Here is a 21,561-nt window from a genome sequence, read left to right as displayed (position 1 = left end):
TCCTACTCCTGCCCATCTCGTGGTTCTCAAGTCAGGACTCGGGTCAGTACTAACAAGAGCTGGGTTCGGATATGATCCAACAGGGCAGAGAAAACAACACAGACTCATAAAGCTTTTCTTCCTAGAGTAACTGAGCAGAATTTAAATGCTCTTACCTTTGGAGAAGGATCTTTTAATGTAAGAGTCATCAAGGACACAGACTGTGGGCTTCCGAGTTCAGGGGTATCAGGAACAAAGGCTGACCAGTAGCCATAAAGAACTTTTTTTTCTATTGATTTTATAGTAGAAAGAAAACAAGCTAATGCTCCCTGGCGAACTTTGGCTTGGTAAGACCTTTAATAACCAAGAGAAGGAAGAAAAAGTCTTTTAATACGAAATGCTATTTATTACAGCCAACTCAAATGATACACTGAAAAAGTCAACATTCTAAATAAGTCCTAAAGATGCCAACATGATATCAAAAAAGTTATTTTTCAAAATACGATCAAAACATGTTAAAGCAATTTGTTTATATAACAAGTTAATAAAATTGACAATTAAAAAAACCCAACTAGATAAAGAATAAGAGGGCAACACGCTGATGTTAGGAAACTAGTGTTAGACATGAGACACTGAGAGAATCCATTCATCCAACTGACAGGTCCTGAGTGTCCTCATGCACGTGCCAGGCGTGTGCCAAGGCTGGAAGATGTAAACTAAGCCCCTGCTGTTGACGAGCTTATTAACGGCAGAGACAGCCAGTTAAAGAGATAACTGCAGCAAGTTATGATCACCCTAAGGCAGAGACAGGTGAAAGGGCCACACAGGACAGGTACCTAAGCCAGAATGGGGGGTCAGAAAAGGCTCCTCAGAGGATGTGATTGCTGAGCTCATACTGAAGATGAGTAGTGGTTAACAAGGAGAAAAAAGTGAAAGAAGGAATATTCCAGGCACAGGAACCACATGTACAAAGACAGATTTAGAGAACAAGGCAAAATGCAGAGTAATGCAAAGTCCCACATAAATCAGAATCTTCAAGTTAAATCACATGCAGTAGAAGGGTTTTTAAGCAAAGTTATAAACTTACATGCAACTTAGAATACAAGGCATAAAAACACAACAAAATACTACTACCTCATTTTACTCTGCATGCCTCCTTCAGCATCAGAATAGTCTGACTCACTACTGCTGACCCTTTTCCAGCTGGAAGAACTGAGGGGTGAGGAGGCTCGCTCTTTTCCTGCAGCACCACTTCCATTGAACGGCAAACTCTGGACACCCGCGGAGGGGGGACACTGAGGGCTCCCTTCACGCAGGTTCGCTCTGCCTGAGCCAGTGACCGAGGCTGCTTCTCTTTCACCGCTGGGTTCTTCCTCCTCCTCATCTTCTCCTTGCTGGGTTTTCTTTGGTTTTACTTTTGATTTTTTCTTTCTATTCTGATGTTAGGAGCAAATGGAAACATATGTACGATAACTATTTCAAAATATTTTTTAACTGAATCATTGGTACTTTCTCATTTGATAATTACTAAATATGTCCCTGACATGTAGTCTGAAGAAAAGAGGAGAAGAGAAAAAAGTGGCACTTACTTAATCCCCTGTGTGTCAGGAACTGTGTTAAGTGCTCACACATACACTACAGGACTACTAAGAAGCAAGGTACGAAACACACGGGACAGAACAAAACTTATGGCCTGGGTTTAAATTCTACCACTGTGACCCTGGGCAAATCACTTAGGCTCTCTGAGCCTGAACTTCCTCAGCTCTAAGCACAAGGGGAATCCCACCCACCTTGCACAGTTGTGGAAGCACTCAGCCTTCTCAACTGGGGTTCCGCAAGGGAATTAAGGTCTACAGAAAATGGCTTGAGAGACTATTTTCTCAGTTCTCCCAAATAAGATACATAGTTAGTACCACTCTAGATGCCCAGGAGAAACTTGAAGCCATTACATACAATGCATGTTTTAGGGCAATGGGGCTTTTTAGATGTAGACAGTAAGTAAACGCCAGTTTCTTCCTTTTCACCTACTTTCTTCTTTCTGGCATCCAAGTATCTTTGGAACCTGTGCCCTCCTCTGCACTCTCAGTCTCTGGGCTTGGGGAAGGAAGGTCCTCATCACTTCTACTTTAGATTATTAACGTGGCTCCCGACTCAGACCCTTTTACTTGCTACCACAGTGATTTTTCTAAAATGCAAATCTGATCATACTATTCCCCTACATAAGATTCTTCAGTGAATCTCCACCACCTATACAACAAAAACCCAAACTCCTGAGCATACTATATAGGACCCTTATGATTTGGCCTCTGCTACATATTTGTCCCACCCTTCCCCTCAGTGCACCTGACACTCTAGCCCTGCTGGTTAACAATGGGCTACAGGCACTCTCATTCTCTGTCTTTATGCACCTTCTGTTCCCTTGGAATAAAACACAGTCCTTCCCTCTCTGTACTGCTACTCATTCTTGAGTCTCAGGTTAGCCAGCACATTTTTTTTTTTTTTTCCTGGTGAGGAAGATTGGCCCTTAGCTAACATCCGTTGCCAATCTTCCTCTTTTTGGTTGAGGAAGTTTGTTGCTGAGCTACAATCTTCCTCCATTTCATGTGGGATACCGCCACAGCGTGGCTCGATGAGCAGCACTAGGTCCAAGCCTGGGATCTGAAGCTGTGAACCCCAGGCTGCTGAAGTGGAGCACATGAACTCAACCACTATGCCACCAGCCCAGCCCTGCCACCATACCTTTTAAAAAGTCTCCTTACTCCTCTATTTGGACTGGGTCCCCTGACGGTGTTCCCAGAGTACCCTGTGAATATTCTGATGAAAGAAATCACAATATTGCATTGTAGCTGTTTGTTTATCCAGCTTTGCCTTCTCCTCCAAACTCCTAAAAACACTTAGGAGTCTATATCCTTAATGCTCAGCACAATGTCTGGGATACAGCAGATGTTTGGTAAATATTGAATAAGTGAACAAGTGAAAGAATTCCTAATTATAAGCATTTTTACCAGGTATTATATTTCTAGATGTAATACCTTTGGCCCTATATCTGTATATTCTAGGTTCTCCAAGAGAAACATGAGGGAGATGGCAGCTATCAGGAAAGGCTGGGAAACTTGGGAATGTAAGGCATGTGGAGACAGTGAGCTGACTGGTAGGTGGGTTCCTAACGATCTAGAGAGGGGTTGGTGAATTGCAGTCTGAAGGCCAAATTCAGCCCAGTGCCCAGCCTGTATCTGTAAATAAAGTTTTACTGGAACACAGCCATACCCATTCGTTAACATAGGGTCTATGGCTGACTTTGCACTAGGAGGACAGAGTTGGCAGTTGTAAGAGACCTAAAATATTTACCAGGTGGTCTTTTAAAGAAAAAATTTGCTGACCTGTAGTCTTGAGCATTTGAGAGATGAGGATGCTTGGCTTTGGGTGTAAAGTGAATGCCCATTTTTATAGCTGTTACACTGCCTACAAGTAACTAAAAGATGCTCTAACTTGTATTTTAGCAGTGTGATGAATTTAAATTTACTATGCTAAAACCTCTAAATTAAATCAAATCCAAGGTAAGTCTTTGGTGCAGTAGTGATGTAAATCATTGAAAACACACATAGCAAGCAATTAAAAACAGTCCACAACTTAAATCTAGAGACATAAATGTACCACAGTTGGTCGAGAAGCACTGGATTCCGATTGCTGTGGTTTGTCGGGTGGTCGCCCATCATACTGAGGAAGTGGAGTGGGGTATAACACCGTAGGCATCTCTATGCTCAGTCCAGGGAGTCCATGAAACATGGATTTCTATTCATGGTGATTAAGGAGACACACACCCACAAAACATAAATCAAAATACAATGATTCATCATGTTCTGGATCACACAAACAGATTAAGTTTAGAAGTTTATTAAAGGAAATAAAAATGGAAATAGATAGCTTGACAATAGATAGCTTGAAGATTTAGGGCTTAAAGAAGAGTGTAATCTCATCCAGCCTCCAGCTGGATCTGGTTTGGCCAGATCAGGTTAGGTTTGATTTTAGTTTATTTACTTATTACTTTTATTTATTAATTTTTAAAATTTATCGTCATTTTTATCCAATTATTTTATCTACCTATAAATTTTTTACAAATCTATTATTTTTATTTAGCTTATCTATATCCACATCTAGCTATCGTCTATCTATTTGGGAGTAGGAGACACGGCAGAGGGAAAGAATTAAAATCTTAGTCTTGATAAAGCTAGGTTATCCATGGCTTTGACCGGGGCAGGCACAAAGCTTCTTACCATTTCCTGGCTGAAATGAAAACCTCCGGGTTCCCTGAGAGGCTGCCCTAACCTTCCCACTGACTGGCAGGCTCAGAAACCTAAGGATAGCAGCCCACTGACACACGTCTTGACTGGCCTACGCAGGAGAGAGCCAAGGGAAGCCCTGATTCTTCTTTCAAGTACAAACAGGTTCAAGATAATCTAAAATTAGATAATCTACCAATCATATCTCACAACTTAGTCCCTTCCTAGATAAAATTTTAAAATTTTAGAATGATACATTTCCTAAATCAAGGTTTATTATTTCTGGTTCTTAATTTTAAGTATGCTTGAATATGAACATTTTATTCTTCCCTCTTAAAATACGATACCTGAAAGCTAGCCTTGGACTGATGACATAAAGTGGTCCTTAGGCCTGGGGTTTAAAACAGGAAAGACACTAACCATAATGAGGTCTTGGGGTTTAAATGGGCAACGCCTTACCTTTAGCACAGCTAGCAGAGCTCCAAGTTCATCAGTCTGTGTCAGTTTCATCTTCCCACCATTTAGAAGAGACTGTATACCTTTTAATGCATTTTGTAACAACTAGGGGAAAAAAGGAGACCAACTTAAAAGGTAAATGAAATTTCATTGTCCAGGGATCAACTTTCCAGCACTACTTAGGACAGAGGAGAAAAAGTCTTCAGATGATGAAAAAACCTTTAGACAGGGGAAAAAAAAAGCAGAGATGAAGATCCAGAGAAGAAATCCGATAAACTACTACTAATTATTTTCTGAAAGAAAACAATACTCTTATTGAGTAAGAGTGGTCTTATTGTATATGTTTATAAACCAGCATGTACAAATAGTGAGCAAGAAAAAAAAGAAGAGACACCTAGTGGGGAAAGTGTGACAGGAATGAAAAAGTGGCAGCAGAGATGAGAAGTGGGGAATCTCTAACATGGCAACCTCGGTGGTTCTTAAGGCAAAGGAATGTATCTGGGAGCAGGTTTCTGAAAGGTAATTCTGATCAAGACTAGTTTTGTGACTCAGTAATCTCATTTCCAGGATTCTTTCCTTAAGAAACACTTCCCAGGGCTGGTCTGATGGCATAGTGTTAAGTTCACGCATTGTGCTTCGGTGGCCTGGGGTTCGTGGGTTCAGATCCTGGGCACAGACCCACACATCGCTCATCAAGCCATGCTGTGGCAGCGTCCCACATAAAAAATAGAGGAAGATTGGCACTGACGTTGGCTCAGGGGCAATCTTCCTCGAGCAAAAAGAGGAAGATTGGCAAAAGATGTTAGCTCAGGGCCAATGTTTCTCACCAAAAAAAAAAAAAAAAGTAACATTCCCTATATGGAGAGGATGTGAACTGTAGCCTTGTTTGAAATCATGGAAACATCGAAAAAACTTCAATTTCCATCAATTATGACAATGATTACATAAGAAGCTAACCTCTGCTACATGTGAAACTCAACAATAATAGCAAGCACTCTGCCAAGGACTTTAAATGCTTTATTTTATATACTCCTCACAAGACCCCTATGAGGTAGTTATACCATTTGGCCCTTTTCAGAGAAGGAGAACCTGAATGTTCAAGAAGTTAACTTGTGCAAGGTCTTCCAGCTACAGCAGTTGGAAAGCGTGAGGCACATCAACAGGTACTGAAAATATCAACTACTGAAGATACTAAGTTTAAAAAGGAGAGAAAATTGCGAAACAGCGTATTTAATACGATCCCACTTAAAAGTTATAAATATACTCATTTACATGGGGAAAAAAATCTAGGGGCAAGGAGAACAAATTGTTCCCAGTGGTCATAACTGAAAGTCCATATAAGGAACTGTCACCATCTTAGATATGTAATTTTTGAAATGTGTCACTCTGAATTTAAAACATGTTAACAAATTGTCATATTTACATCAGATTTTTAAAAAAAGAAATAAAATATTGCAGGTATTGTTGAACTCTACTCCTTCCCTTCCAACTAAAAGATAGTCGCTAGTCTGTTTTTATAGTCAGGAGGGAAAAAATACAGTTTTCTTTAAAAACCTCAAATTGCAAAACAAAAACAACAGCAAAACAAAACAAACACACACAGTTTCTTGCAATTTAAACTTGAAAGCTATGACTTCAGTCTTTTTAGGTTCTAAACATTCCACTTATGCCTCCACCTCTAGACAAACTAGTACGACAACCAAATTAGACTCTTTACTAAGAGCCCCTGTTCTGCTGCGGCTTCTAGACACATGGGTAACGTTCACAAGAGTAGCGGTAGTCCCACCTACCATGCAAAATGTGATATCATCCATATCAGATGACTTTGGAGACTGTAAAGTGGTCAAGAAAGCCTGGAAGCAGATATTTTGATAGGGCTCCTCCAAGTACGGCTGTCCTGGTACACTAAAACACACAGAGAGAAAGCAACTCACACTCAGTCTCCTTTGAAATGGGGCTTGCAAAAAAATAAGAATTAAAAATAGCAACAATACAGACTAATGGAGTTGGAATACACCCTTGGACGAAACCGTATAATGGAAGATTATGTACTTTGGTTAATTAATTACTGCTGTGGGGCAGGCACAAGACTAGAATAGGAAGAAGGACGGATGGTTTCCCTAAGGAAAAGTTATGGAAGTTTGTGGTGGAAGAAGTATGGAGAGGGAGAAATTCTGCTTTCTGGTTCTTAGAGGGAAATAGTGCAGACAGGTCCCATCAAGCTAGAGCCACACAGCTGAACGCTGGACAATACTGCAATGGAGAGACGAGACGTCATACATCAGTTCCAGCCCGTGCTGCTCATCTTCTACTGCGTGAATCTAGAATGGGGCAGCTGAGATGGGTTCCATTTTCTTAGAAGAAATCGGCTTTGACAGATAAATCTCACCAAAGCTTAAATTCATATGAATATATCCTTCTAAAAGACTTAGCATGGTTATAATTTAAACCAATAGAAAACGAAACCTTGACATACTGCACACATATACTTTACCATATTTTAGGGATTAAGGTCCTAGTCTATTTTCCCCTTCACTTTTTTATAAGCTTTCTTTACAAGCAATATTAAAAATAAAAATAAAAAATATAAGAAGATCTTATTAGCAAAGAACACAGAAAATGCAAAGTAGGTTATTTTTATAAGTCTCTGGCTTCAGACAGAGGGAACCACCTACCAAGAGCCCATGAGAGGCCCTATCTGATTACAACTGGGGCATCTGATGGATCCACATACCTGAGACATAGGTTTGCCATACAATGCACTGCAGCTCTCCTAACTTCAGGGTCCGACTGAGACGAGTCACTCAACTTCATCAAGAGTCCACTCTTGCCTAGCAAGTCTGGGAGGTACTAAGACAAAATAATAGCCAATGGTTCTTGAAGAAAAGCTTCTAGGAAAACAACACTCTTTAGACAGATTTCATTTTTTTAACTAAAGGGTAGTTAAGTACCAAAAACTAGCTGCTAGGTAAACCTTTCAGATGGGCATGCAAAGATACACCAAAAAACATCAGTAGGGGTCATCACTCCCAGCGTAGGTAGTTGCTGAAGCTCTTTGTTCTCGGCTGCCTAGCTGAAGGGTAGTGATAATAATAATAACGGCTACTATTTACTGAGCACTCAGCACTTTACGAGTACTGTCCCACTTCATCCTCAGAGGAACTATTTTACACATGAGGAAACGAGGCTCAGAGTGGTTGAGTAGGGGTTGCTCAAGGTTACATATCCAATTAATGACAGGATAAAAATCTCAATAGCGGTCTGTTGGTTCAGAGCCTGTGCTCCCGACCTTTCAAGGAAAGACAGAACACAGTTTAAACTACCTTTTGACATTTCGAGCCATTGCAGTAAACCAGAGCTGCCAGGGCTTGAAGAACTTCCACATGTGTCCAGGAACTGCACTGTTGAATAGCAGAAATGGTATATGCCAACAGGAAATCCAAGTTCTGTTCATCAACAATGACCTATTGATAGAAGAAAAAACAAATATGATCTAACTTCTAAAGAAATATTTTTATCCTTTTCAGACATGCATACTCACCTGAATTGAGTTGTGTAAAAGCAAGAAAGTGTGTGTGTCCATCATTTTTGTGTCAAAAAGATCAGCTGTAAAGGCACTGAAAGTTTGATCAAGACAGGGCCTTCTCTTTACTTTCCCCTTTACTCCCTCCACTAAAGGAGAATCTAGCAAAGTCCTTGTAACTTTTCCTTGAAATAGCCAGACACTGGCAGCTGTAAATACACAGATATGTAAGACTCAATCCACTGAAATATCTTAATTCAACTAAATTGCCCTCCACATAGTAAATGTTTGCTCAACAAATATATTGTGAATAAATATGCCTGCTAAATAGCTACCCTGTCTCTACTATGATGTCGGGAATACAAGAGGAAGAGATGGCTAGCCCCGTCCTCAAGGAGTTTATAATCGTGTTGGGACAAAGTGGGCTAATCCAAGTATCGATTCATGGACAATTGAGATAAACGGTCATCAAATGCTGGAAAGTCGGTTAAGGGCTGTAGGTGCCACAGGTGATGAGGAACTTTTCCAACTGCCACTGTTAACAAAGAAGATATACGTGAGAATAGTAAACAATCAGAAGCCACCGTATCAGTTTGGAAAATTCTAAACTTGAAAACTGCCCTATTTCACTTAGGAAGTCACATGTAGCAGACGTTGCTTACCTACCAGCACTCATCTCCTATTTCCTTGCTGCCAGAGTACTGATTTTACTTGGGTGCCTACCCCTCCCACAGGAGACCTGAGGGTACATCCTAATTAGTCTAAGACAGTGGTTCTCTACCAGGGGCAATCTTGCCCCCCAGGGAACATCTGGCAATGTCTGTAGACATTTTTGATTGTCACAATTGGAGGGATGCTACTGGTCTCTAGTGGGTAGAGGTCAAGAATGCCCCTAAACATCCTACAACGCACAAGACAGCCCCCCACAACAAAGAATTATCCATTCCAAAATATCGATGGTGCCAAGGTTGAGAAACCCTGATGTAAGGGATGAGCTGCACGTTATAATCTTCAAGGGAGCTTAAGCCCTTCAGGGGATTCTAATGTATAGTCAAGGCTGAAACTTCTGGTTTAAGCCACTTAGGTTAAGGCCACTCCCCTGATGAGACTGGTGTAGAGGGGTTCTCATATGACCTAGCTCTCCCCAGCCAGCTATCAAGGGAGTTCTGCTGGAGAGTCTGTGGGACACGTTTCCTCATTTTGAAATAAAAGAGACACAAAATAAACAGGTCTTTTGCTTCTGCTGGATGTTATTTATTTTGCATGGGATGCGTGCACTTGAGGCAGCCATCCTATGACTGTGAGAGATGCCAGCTGAGAACCCATATACTGAGGAGGGCAGGATGGAAAGATGCCAGTAAGCCTCTTATTATTAAGTGCCCTTGGAGTTGCCCCCCTTGGGGCTTGCAATGGGAGATAATTTTTTTAAAAAACTGTTTAGCTATTCTGGGTAGGCTTCTCTGTTTCTTGCAGCCAAAAGCATCCTAGATTACATAATGCTAATTGACAAGTTTCGTGCTACCTACATTCACATAATCATATGGTATCTTACGGTAACAGCCTTGATTTTTGAACTGTTCCTAAAAAGATACTAGATTTATTCAGCATGTTGGAAGAGGTTCTGGAGAGAGGGGAGCTATAGTATGACCTTGATATAAATAACAGGGGTCTTTTTAACCAGTGTCCTCTTGCCCCCAAGCTACTTATGTTTTATGAAGAACAAAAGTAGACTACAAAAATGGTAGCTTTGGGAAAGGGGAAAAATATTGGTAGAAAAGGAGCAGGAGTAGATTTCAATTTATTCTTAGATAGATCTCAGTCAAATACACCTTCCATGAAGAATTCCAAGACTCGGGGGCTTGAATGATAATGGTTACTAGAACCAAACAGAAAGGAATACCTCTAATGGACAAACTTCTAGAATTATGCAGCATATTTTTTTTGTCAGTTATATTTGTTTTAATATCATTCTTAGTAAGGCACCTGCTGTTTTTATAGCTTCTCAAAAGACTGGGCTATCATACCTACCACAGATGTAGTAGTTCAAAGGTACTTACTTATTCTCAAAGTTCATGATCTGAATGCTAAAGGTACACACATGATTACCTGTAATCTGTTAAGTAAATGGTGGATCAGCTGAGACACTTTGCTGACAAGATGATTCTGATTAGGAGGCACCAGTCGGCAAGCTTGGACAAGAAGAGTACTGACATCCTACCAAAAAAAAAAAGAAAAAGACAATGAAAAGGTGACATATCTACTAGTCAGGTAAAGACTCCCTAAACACAACCGAATGGGAAAATAAAAGTGAATATTCACACTCAAAATAGGGAAAGATGAAATTTGAGGCAGCAAGCAGGAAAAAAACGAAATGATAGCACAAAAATAGGATGTGCTAAATAAGAAGGAAAAGAATCAACATCAACATGGCTTAGTTTTTGTTTTTGTTTTTTGTGAGGAAGACTGGCCCTGAGCTAAGATTTGTTGCCAATCTTCCTCTTTTTGCTTGAGGAAGATTGTCACTGAGCTAACATCCCTGCCAGTCTTCCTCTATTTTCTGTGGGATGCCACCACAGTGTGGCTTCACAAGCCGTGCCAGGTTCACACCGGGCCTGTGAACCCTGGCCTGCTGAAGTGGAGCATGCAAACTTAACCACTACGCCACTGGGCTGGCCCCTCTACATGGCTTTTATCAGGCTAAAGACTCTAGAGTCTCTACAGATGTAGACACTATAATTAAATAACCAAAGAAAGGCTTCCAGAATATAAAAGCACACAGTGAAGTTAAAAATACCAAAAAGTGAGTGAACCAGACTTTCAATGCCACTGGGAAATTCAGAAATGACACTTGTATGAATTCACTGTGAAATTAGGGAATTCTTAAAAAAAAAAAAAAAAAAGAGGACCCTATTTGCAAATCACCCTATTTGCAAATGGATGTTCGTTCATCCATTGATGTTTATTGAATTAAAAGGCTCCGAGCAGGACTACGTGCCAGGCAGTATGCTACGTCTTTGAGGTTCACACGTGAACAAACATATTCCTGAATCTCAAAGAGCTTACCATCTAGTGAGGGAGATAGAAATGCAAATAATTAAAGTGATTTACATGCTGAAAGAACTATGTACAAACCATCGGGAAACGGGAATTAGAGAGGTCTTGTGGAGGTGATTTTTAAGCAGAATCTGGAATGATTTGAAGGATGAGTAAAAACCTGCCAGACAGACAAGGCACTGAAAGATACTGCAAGCAAAGGGAATAGAGTGTACAAAAACTTGGAACACCAGGAGGTGTGAAACACCGGTAGGTGCCTGAGGAACTGCAAGTTTTAAATGACTGCACACAGGGCACAAAAGGAGGAGTGACAGGACAGCAGACTGGAAAGGCACACATTTTTGGTGCAAATATATCAAATTACACAAATATGGCAAAAGTTCCTGACTACTCCCTTAATTCCACTCTGCTCCCTAGGGACACACTATCACTTTGTTGTAAACTCTTACATACATTGTTGTGAACTCTTTCCATGTATAAACGTATATTTATCTTTAAACTCTCCCTGCCCTATATTGGTCTCATACTGTATGAACTGTTCTGTAACTTGCTTTGACCATTTACCAATACGTCCTGAAGATCTTCCCAAATTAGATTTTTTTCCATGAAAGAAAAGATCACGCTAGCAGCAGAGCAAGGCTCAGTTCGGAGAAGGGCTGGACTGGAGGCCGGAGATTAGTTAGAGAGGAGTGGAATCGACCAGGAAAAAGTCACCTTGCCTGAGGGCCTAAGGCATTGGCAGTGGGTATAGAAAGGAGGGGATGGACTGAGAAATATTTATGAGATAGATTCTGAAGAATCCAGATTGGATAGGATCTGGGAGGAAGGAAGGAGAAATCAATGTTTGTTCCTGTGTGACTTGGCAGACTGTGCATGTTTGTGTGTGTTGGGGGGGTGGGAGGGTTGGGGATGGAGTGTGTGTATGTAGCTAATGTACTCATTTTTAGGAACTGTCAAGTTTGAGGTGCCTGAGAGCACCAGAAGGCAGTGGTATGACCGGGTCAAGAGTTCAGGGAATTAAGTTAGTCATCTCCAAGGCCTGATATGTGTGAATAGTATCAAACACTTCTGAAGAGGAGGCGGGGGGGGGGAAGCTAGCACGCAGAAACAGAAAATGGCAAGGACATTGTGACGGACTTAGGTTCCAATTCTAGCTCCGCCTTTTGCCAGCAATATGACATTGGATCTTTACGAGCCTCAGTATTTTTATCAGTAAAATAGCCCCAATAATACCCACTTTCTAAGATTCCTGGAACTGTGTCCGGTAAAGTACAGTAGTGGTCCGCGTACCACGCACTCAGTAAATGGTAGTAGTGAATGTTATATACAAATTGTTTTGGATGCAGAGCGTGGAACAGGGTTGGGGGGGGGGCCGGAAAGGTGGGACTAGAGATGACACCTGCGGCGTTATCAGAGCAGAAGTCACCAAGTTGGGTTCTGAAAGACGCGAGTTTGCCCAGTACTACTGCAGGGTCTCCGGGATAGAGGAGGGCAGAGAATGTGCCACGGGCAGAGAGGGCAAACGAGCCTGGAACGGAGTCATGGGACGCGGGGGTGGGAAAAGCCCTCCCGGGGAGAGGCAGGCGGGAGCTACCAGCTAGCATCCTGGAAGGGTGGGCCGGGGCCAGCAGGCGCGGCCCGCGTCGGCCCCACCCGGCGCGCCGCCTACCTCGGGGGCCACGCCGCCGCCCTCGCTGTAGTTCTCGGAGATGAGCTGGTCGAAGAGCAGGTGGATCTCGGTGCGGGCGGAGCTGCTGTCATCCGGACGCAGGGCGCGGAGGCGGGCTGACAAGCAGCGGAATCCGTTGCCCTGCTCGGGGAGTGGCTCCCGCGGCGCCTCCCGCGGCTGCCCACCGGGCAAGGAGCCGGCGACTTGCACTGCCGCCATTTTTCCTACGTAGGACAACGGGGAAACACTTCCGGGGCATCCCCAGTCTCCTCTCACCAGTTCCGGAAATGCATTATTTGGACCAGATTCCCTCCCCGGGTGTTGTTCCAAGACTACGGGGCTGGTGCGCTGCGAATACTTGTCAGAAATCCCCTTGCAGACTTTGTCGCCGCCCACCTCTCCTTGAGCCCTGTCGGAAAAGTGGGGACTCTGTCCTCCCAGAAAATTTGTTCCTGGGCGGGGCTGACATCACTGTTTAGTACTTCAGATTCGGGCTGGGGTTGGAGAGGAGACATTGTGGATGGCAGTGGCAGAAACTGCTAGTTCTATGACATCCTTCTACTCTTCTTACGTAGTATTAGAGCTCCTGATTTTTTCCCCAGGTACAAAACCACCCTGAATAAAGGTTACACTCCCCAGTATTACTTACAGCTGGCTTTGGCCAAGTGATTTAAATCTGGCCAATGGAATGTAGGGCAGCATTCAGGTACTTAGGCGACACTGACCGCCTGCACTCTTTGTTCCCATTTCTCCCCTTTTCCCCACGAAAATCCTCCTGTGCATCTTGAGGCTCCTCACCCCACAAGACAAGTAATTTGGGCATTCAAACCGAACCATTGATAAGAACTTTGAGTTTTGTAAATATAAAGCAAATTCTCACTCACAGTTCTTAAGGAAAACCTTGAAGGCCCCTGGTGTACATGGTGAATCCTGAGAATAAGACACTTCTGTTCAGCAATGAAAATTGAGGGTATGCTTTAGCAGAACTAGTTCTCGGAAGACTTTGGGCTTCCTTGGGGAGAAATGTTTATTTTTTGTTTGAATTTAGATTTCACTGCACTTGTATATTATTGCTTGTTCTTGGGATGTGTGTATATGTACGTTATGTGTGTGTGTATTTGTGATATTCAAGCACTTGCTTAGAGAAGATCAGGAGCTGAGACCTAGTCACTGATGTTTTAGTCTGAGTTCTCCTAAAGCAGAGCCTTAGACAAGGTTGATATGTGAGTGATATATTCAGAAACGAGCAGGGAAGGAAGGAGAATCAATACAAATATGTGCTATGGAGTGTCTGTTGCAAGGAGTGAGTGATTGCTCAACCCTCAGGACTTTTTGAGAAGCCTTATGGAATGCTCTCAGAATCCCCTTCCTGAATGGAATGGAAGGGGGAAGTATATATCTGTCAACCTTTGACCCCTTTTGTCAAGCATTACCCCACCAAGCACTAATACTTCAGCACTTCTGAGTTAAGCATGAGTCAGCAGTGTGCCTGGTTCCTACAGGAATCTCGCTGTATAGTCTAAGAAGCCCTGGGGCAAAGACGAGAGGTGTAGAGTACTAGAGCACAAGTCCAAGGCAAGGCTCTGACAAGTTATCTTGTGCTAAGTTAGTAGATGCCTGCGACAAACTGGTTACTTAGCAATGGTTAGAATGAGAGTGTAAGGCCAAGAATATTTGAAGCAGTGCCTAAGAGACGTTGAACACACTGGGCTAGAAGGATGTGAGGCCTGGTTATCACCACAGTGGTGGAAGTGTGAAAAAGACTATGGAAAGAACCTGGGTTTGATGGGGCTCATCTTAGGTTGCAACATCAGTGACTCACACATGGTGTTATTCAAGACTGAATGACCCAGATATTGTAAAATATACTGACACAGTCTGTTGAGTTCTGATGGAATATACCCTGGTGGATGGCAGTGTGGTTTCTCCAAGGAAATGAATGTGCCTACTCTATGGTGATCACCAACTGAAGGAAACATATGTCAAGCTCTCAGGGAGGCCTTTGAAGATTCCCCTTCATTGGCTTGTGTTTAGATGGTAACCCTCAAACTGTGCAAACTCACAATTTGGCAAAATCTCTCCCAAGAGAATCTCCTCACATATCCTCATTCTCAATATTTTTAGTCTTACTGTGACTGGGGGGTTTAAGGGATGCTAAGTAAGTTCACAGCCATTTCCTTCTCTAAATTCTGCATAATGTAGTCCGGAGCCTTCCTCTGGAATTTCACTTTTTTCATGTTTTGGAACCCTGTCAAGACTTCATTTTCATCACTTCGTTAGAGTCTGGATCAACCTAACCAAAGTAGACTTGACTTCATCTCCGCCTCCCCTTCCAATTCACATCTTGGTTTGTTTCCTTAAGAACATTTACCATAATCTGTAGTTATCTCCTTTATTTGTTTACTTGTTTATTATCTGTTTCTTCCTCCAGAATGTGAGCCTCATGAAGGCACAGATCCCGTCTGTCTGGTTTGCTGTTGTATCCCCAGTGCTAGCACAGTGCCTGGACGTGGTAGGCACCCACAATACTTTTTGACAGAATAAATGACTTCACTATTATTTACTCAGAGCCCTCTATTTTCCATCTGTTGGTTGATGTGAAACTCAAATGGGATGTTTGGGAAAATGCTTTGTAAGCTGTAAAGTTCTATAAATCTTAGCATCCAAGTGAGTTAGATATTACTATTTTCCCCTTTGTACAGCTAAGAAAAGTTTAAGTGGTTTAAAGAGAGAAAGTTTAAAGAGTTTAAATGATTTGTCAAGGGCCACACAGGCAGTAAATTGTCAAAATTAGACTACAACCCAGGCCAGTTGAATCTTAGTTCTGCAATTGTGAAGAACATAGGCAAGAAATTGTAAATCTATTTTTACCTCCCACATTTTGTAATGAGGAAAGCCAGAAGAGCGGGGCTGGCTTGCACTATCCAGATGAACTAGGAGAGGCTAGGAAGGAGGATTGGCCTTGGGTTCTGTTCTAGAGTCTTAGAAAATTAGAACTAAGGGCCATTAGTCCATCTATTTGGTAATAATAATAATCATTGCTGTTAGCAATTATTGAATGTTTTCTGTATGTCAAGCACCATGCCAAGCACTTTACATGAACTAACCTCTTTTATGCTTGAAGCTCTGTGCAGTATGTACCATTATACAGATGAGGAAACTGAAGTGCACAAAGATTAGGACGCTTACTGAAGATCACACAGTTGTGTGGTGGGCCTGGGTTTGCAATTCAGAGTTGGAGCTCCCAACCACTATGCTATCATGCATAGGCCTTAGAGGTTGACATGAAATTATAGTTAAGGCCCTGACACTTATCTGCTATGTGACACTGAGCAAATTACTCCATCTCTCCAGACCTCAGTGTCCATGTAGAAGTGTAGTGATAATAAGCGTAGTCACTAGGTTGTCATAAGGAGAATCTAGATGATATCTGTGGAGACTCTAATGCAGTTTTATATTATATTGTTGCATAGCAAGTACTCAACAAATGCCATATGTTGCCCCCCTTCTTCTCCTCCTCCTGCCCCTCATCACCCCTAACCAAATAACTCAAGTAGTATGGATACTTTTGATGATGATTTATTAAAAGAAGCAATTCTTTTTCCTTCACTCCCACATCCCTTGTAATCTCCATTCACAAGCTTCCATTTTCATCTGTCTTCCTGAGCAGGAGCTCCAAACAATCACATCTTTGAAGATAGAAACTCCAGGAAGGGATGAGCAATAGAAAGGGATGACCCTTAAGATAAGTCTTCATCTGAGAAATGAACAAGAAAGTCATGTGTGAAACTTGCTGTTTTGGGGACCTGGATCCACAGAATACAATTGAGAGGTAATGGTTCCCAGTTCTGGGAATCAATAAGGACCTGCAAAAAGCCAGCAAAGCCAAAGGTGTCCCAAGGATCATGGGTGGATTGGAGAAATAATATGTCCTGAACACAAATGTTTTTTTTTTAAAGTATATGTTGATTCCATTGTGTTTAATACAACTTGATTTATAATCAAAACTTAATCATGGTAGCTTTCAATTATCCTTTTTTTCCTTCCATTTATTGGCTACTGGAAATAAAGAAACCACTATGTGAGGACCCTGAAATATTTTTACAGGAACTGGGTTCTCAAAGGTCAATATGGTGACGTGCATCAAAGGCTTAAAATGAGCATACTCTTTGGTCATCACTTATACTTCTTAGAATTTATCCCAAGGAAATTCATAAGGGCATGTACAACAATTTAGTAATTATTACAGCCGTATTGATGATATAAAGAATAATAAATATATTGAATGTGTATTAATTGATGTTAAGTATATGAGCATACATGATGGACTTCTATGAGGTTATTAAAGATGATGGCATAGAAGCATCTGAACTGATATTAAAAGTTGTTCATTGGGCCAGCCCTGTGGCAGAGTGGTTGGGTTCGAGCACTCTACTTCCGCAGCCCAGGGTTTCGCCGGTTCGAATCCTGGGCACGGACATGGCACCACTCATCAGGCAATGCTGAGGTGGCATCCCACATGCCATAACTGGAAGGACCCACAACTAAAAAAACACACAACTATGTACTGGGGGGCTTTTGGAGAAAAAGGAATAAAAATTAAAAATCTAAAAAGAAAAAAATTTCACTAGATTTCTAAGTGAACTAATCAAGAAATCAAGAGAGCTACAAGATGATCTCACTTTTATGTAAATATTGTATGTTAATATAAGGTAGCATGTATTTTTAAAATATGCACCAGTGTCAAGCAGACATCATTTTGGAGTAGGGGATTATGGGTGATTTTTCTCCTTCTTTTGCTCATATAAATAGTCTGACTTCTCTCCAGGATATACTGGGTAAGGAAATTACTTTAAAGGTTTGGAAACCACCATCCTGTGACAGATGCTTCTTTTTCTTAGGAAGGGTGGGTGAAGAGGGAAAGGCCACAGAGAAACAGGCTTCTGTCCCACCCATTTCTGGAAAGTCCCGTCCAGGCCGGTGTACAGCCTGCCTGGCTTGGACAATGTTTGAGGAAGCAGGGAAGGGCCTGATGTTTTTACCTGTCCTTAGACTGAAGCACAGATGTGGCCACAGCCGTTGCTGACACAGCGCTCCTCTGGGCCACAGTCCCAGTCACCGCTGCAGAGCTCAACACAGGTGCCTGCGTTAGAACAGACCAGCTGAAAACCGCCAAGCTTTCGGCACAGGTGCTGGAGAGGACAGCCTTTGAGTAAGGAGCCAGTCCCACGTTTTTTCTTTTGGTTGAATACATAATGTAGTTTATAAATGATAACTCACAGAATAATACTCATTAACATCTTATATATTTCAGTTAAAAACAGCGCAGTCACACAATCCCAATAAAGCAAGGCCTACTTTAACGATGAGGGTGATTGTGGTTGTGGAGGGGAAGTGGAAAGAAACCCCCTTAAATGTCCTCACTTCCCCCTCTGCAGGGAAAGGAGTGGGGAAGGGAGACTCACATTTACCAAATACCGTCGAGGGTGCCTGGCAGTCACCCTGCGCAGTGAGTCTCGCTAGCCCCATTTTACAGGTGTGGCGGCTGGGGCTCACAGAGGTGACTCGCCCACTAGTAAGTACAGAAGGGGGATTCAACCCAGACCAAGCTGGCCCCTAGTCCCAGCTCCCTGTGCAGTCCCACATGCTGAAACTGACCCTGACATGGAGAGCACATCTCCTAATAACAAGGAGTCACTCCTGACCTGAGTGCAGGCTCCCCATTTTCCTAGAGCCTCTAAGGAAGTCTTTGAGGATCAATGAAGTAGGTCCAAGAAGCTGGTTAGGACCCTACAGGATCTTCTGGGAAAATGTATGCAGAGCTCTGGACGAATGTGTGCTGTGCTTGGTTGGCTACTCAGTTGTTATCAGGAGGTTACTAGGTGATTCTGTCTCTGGACCTCTCTGGGTCTCTGTTTCCTCACATGTAAAATGGAGCCCTTGGATCCAGCAGGGGAAAGGAAGTTCATTCTCCAGTGTCAACTCCAATCCATAGAGATGGCTGTCGGATGCTGTGTTGAGAAGGCTGGGAGGCCTTGTCCAGGCTCCAAGAGAATGAGTGCTAGGATTGATTAGCAATGTAAGGTAAGGAGGGGGAAAGGTGGGATGTCCACATGGACTTGCAGACCTCAGAGCAGATCAGCACGATTCCCCATATTTCTATTAGCTGTTGTTAGTTTTTGGTGAGAGGGTTGAAGACTTCGTGTCCCCACTCACAGCATTTTGGTCACTCATTTTATCCGTTGATTTCTTACTCTGTGTAAAGCACAGAGGAGAGTTATTCAGGAAATACAAAGATATAAGAGAGGGTCATTACCTTCAAGAAGCTTAGGGAGTAACAATAGAGATAAGACTTACGTTTAAAGTACTAGAAATAAGACTGTGAGAAGTGTCCCAAGAGAGGTACATCCAAAGGACTAAAGGGACTCAGAGGAGAGAAGGCATTTCTTCCAATGGGATTAATTAGAAAAGGTGAGTCTTGAAGTACAGGGATTTTTTTTTAAGGCAGAAATGAGGAGGGTAGTAGAATGTTGTGAAGAGAGAAAAGAATTACTAGCTAAAGTTCACAAGGGGAAAATGCAACAGGTTGAGACCAGGGAGAGGCACATGAGTCATGTAGGGCAATAAATTTAATTTATTAAGGCGCTTTAATTTAATTAATTAATTAAGGCGCTTGCACAACCCTGAGAATGAACATCTGCTTCAATTTTGCACCTGAGGCACTTCATCTCGTCACTCCACACCCTGAAATACAAGGAATACAGGGGAAATGGCAAATGGAAGGCTGATAAATACTAGGGAAGAGTTGGAAGTTGAGCAGGAAAAGTAGGCAGGAGGTAAAGTTACATTAGGCAGATCTTGAGGACCTGAGGAGTGTGGATTTCATTTGGGAGGCCAAGAGTGGGATATGGTTGCAGTTTACTTATGAAGATCATTCTGGAAGGAGGGCAGAGAATGGATTAGGATTCAACGAGCAAGTCAAATCAGAAGGAAGAGAGGGCAGGGAGAGCTGCTGGGAAGAGATTGTGCTGGCCCAAGCATGGTGTAATCAGGGCTGGAAATACAATGTGGCTATGGAGTAAGAGAGGAAGGAACACCTGCAAGAGACGATTTCAAAGAGTGGATGGATTTGGTAATCAGTTTAAGGTAGGGGAAGGAGACCAAAGAAGGAGAGAAGTAAGAGTTGAATGCAGTAATCTTTAGGGAGAAGAAAAAGATCTAGTGAGGAGAATCCAGAAGAGAAGAAAGTTTGAGAATTGATGAAGTGGGAAACAATGTCGGATGCTATAAAGGATAAAGACTTTGGCTCCTGAGGAGACTCAAGAGATTTGTCAACAGGACCTGCGAGAGAAGTTTTAGGAGAATGGTGGGGGCAGGAATGACTATAATCAGTCTTCAAGGGTTTCAGGAATGAGTCATGGAGAAGTATGGGCAGAGAATTAAGTTTAGTTCTTTGAGAATGTTGGTGGTAAAAGGAAAAGAAGAGATTGAGATGATTCATGGCCAACATGATTAATAAAATATTTTCTTTAAGCCCTCCATTCTGTTTGTAGCAAGAGACAAAGAAACTGGTGGAGAGGGAGACACAGAAGAGATGGAGCCTGGCTGATGAGGGAGCAAAGTGAGTAGTGGAGACTCCAGATGGAAGGATGACCCAGGGAAAGGAGGGGACACAGTGGAGGCAGAAGAAGAGAGATTCTACAGTCAAGTTGGGTCCCTGCTGTGGCTCCTTGACTAGAATATCTTCCCTTCTCTCCTTTCTTCCCCTCCCGCCTCTGCACGCACTGGTCCCTGATGTCCAACTGTCTGGCTCCTTCATTCAAAGAAGAAGGGGTTGCCTTATCCCTGGACTTACCCAAAATATGAAAGGGTCTCACTGCAGCCTGAAGCTCCTGTACCTCCAAGCTGAGGGTGATGAGGGTCACAAGGAGGAGGAGGCCTCCCAACTTCATGTTGCTGTTGGAAGTCTTTGGTAAAGTTGCAGCAGGACTGAGAACAGGAATTTATGCCCTTCCACCCAGTGAGCTGCAATGCAAGGCCAGGGGTGGGAGGGACTAGGGACTCTAGGAGCCTAAGCCCTGCCCAGAAACTGACATTTCTGGAGAAGGCACACCCCACACGGTGTCTACGTGGGGTAATGCCACGTTGTTACCTAAGCAAGACTCTGAGCCAAGGGAACATCCTCCTCTGACAGATGAATAAAACTGCTAAACTAGGAAAACCTTGAATCACTGAGAAAGGATGTGGGGGTGGGCACTAACTTTTATTCTGTACTTTCATTCACTCATTCATTTTTCAACACAAGTAACAAATGTATTCTCTGGGCCGGTCATGTGGTAGGCATGAGGAATATGTCCTTATAGACATTACAATCTAGGAACTGGGTGCTGGCTGACGAGGGAGAAGTCCACGCTTTCACCTCCCCCCTCCCTGCTCTGGGCCTCAGCACCTCTGGTACTGGGGGCAGGGAGAGGCAGGAGGAGAGCTAGCAGGGATCCACCCAGGTCATGCTGGTGATGAGGAAGTGACCTTGGTCTACTTCTGGCTTGGCTGATTCTCTTTACTGCTGGGCACCTAGGCAGGTGCGGTGGTCTTTGCCT

General features: G+C 42.8%; 1 protein-coding gene and 1 long non-coding RNA gene across 2 annotated transcripts in view; both read right to left on the bottom strand.

Moving 5' to 3' along the window:
• HEATR6 (HEAT repeat containing 6) overlaps positions 1–13,219 on the bottom strand; it is a 31,850-nt gene extending 18,631 nt beyond the window's left edge. Inside the window, exons 1-9 of the mRNA XM_014862251.3 lie at positions 12,962–13,219; positions 10,345–10,452; positions 8,039–8,179; positions 7,450–7,565; positions 6,506–6,620; positions 4,719–4,820; positions 3,634–3,771; positions 1,114–1,415; positions 156–333 (exon numbers count right to left, since the gene is read on the bottom strand). Of these exons, the coding sequence (XP_014717737.3) occupies positions 156–333; positions 1,114–1,415; positions 3,634–3,771; positions 4,719–4,820; positions 6,506–6,620; positions 7,450–7,565; positions 8,039–8,179; positions 10,345–10,452; positions 12,962–13,180 (1,419 nt within the window). The 5' untranslated portion in view covers positions 13,181–13,219. The remainder of the gene's footprint in view (positions 1–155; positions 334–1,113; positions 1,416–3,633; positions 3,772–4,718; positions 4,821–6,505; positions 6,621–7,449; positions 7,566–8,038; positions 8,180–10,344; positions 10,453–12,961) is intronic.
• Positions 13,220–16,524: 3,305 nt separating this feature from the next.
• LOC106844670 (uncharacterized) lies at positions 16,525–21,007 on the bottom strand. Its single transcript, XR_001401444.2, has 3 exons — positions 20,817–21,007; positions 18,004–18,104; positions 16,525–16,718 (listed from the first exon to the last, which is right to left on the bottom strand). It is a non-coding gene; the product is annotated as an uncharacterized lncRNA (long non-coding RNA).
• Between the last annotated feature and the right edge of the window lie 554 nt (positions 21,008–21,561).

This window comes from Equus asinus, chromosome 13 (genome assembly GCF_041296235.1).
Source record: "Equus asinus isolate D_3611 breed Donkey chromosome 13, EquAss-T2T_v2, whole genome shotgun sequence".
NCBI lineage: Eukaryota > Metazoa > Chordata > Mammalia > Perissodactyla > Equidae > Equus > Equus asinus.
Note: the sequence above shows the minus strand (reverse complement) of the source record. Positions and strands in the feature narration are given on the sequence as shown.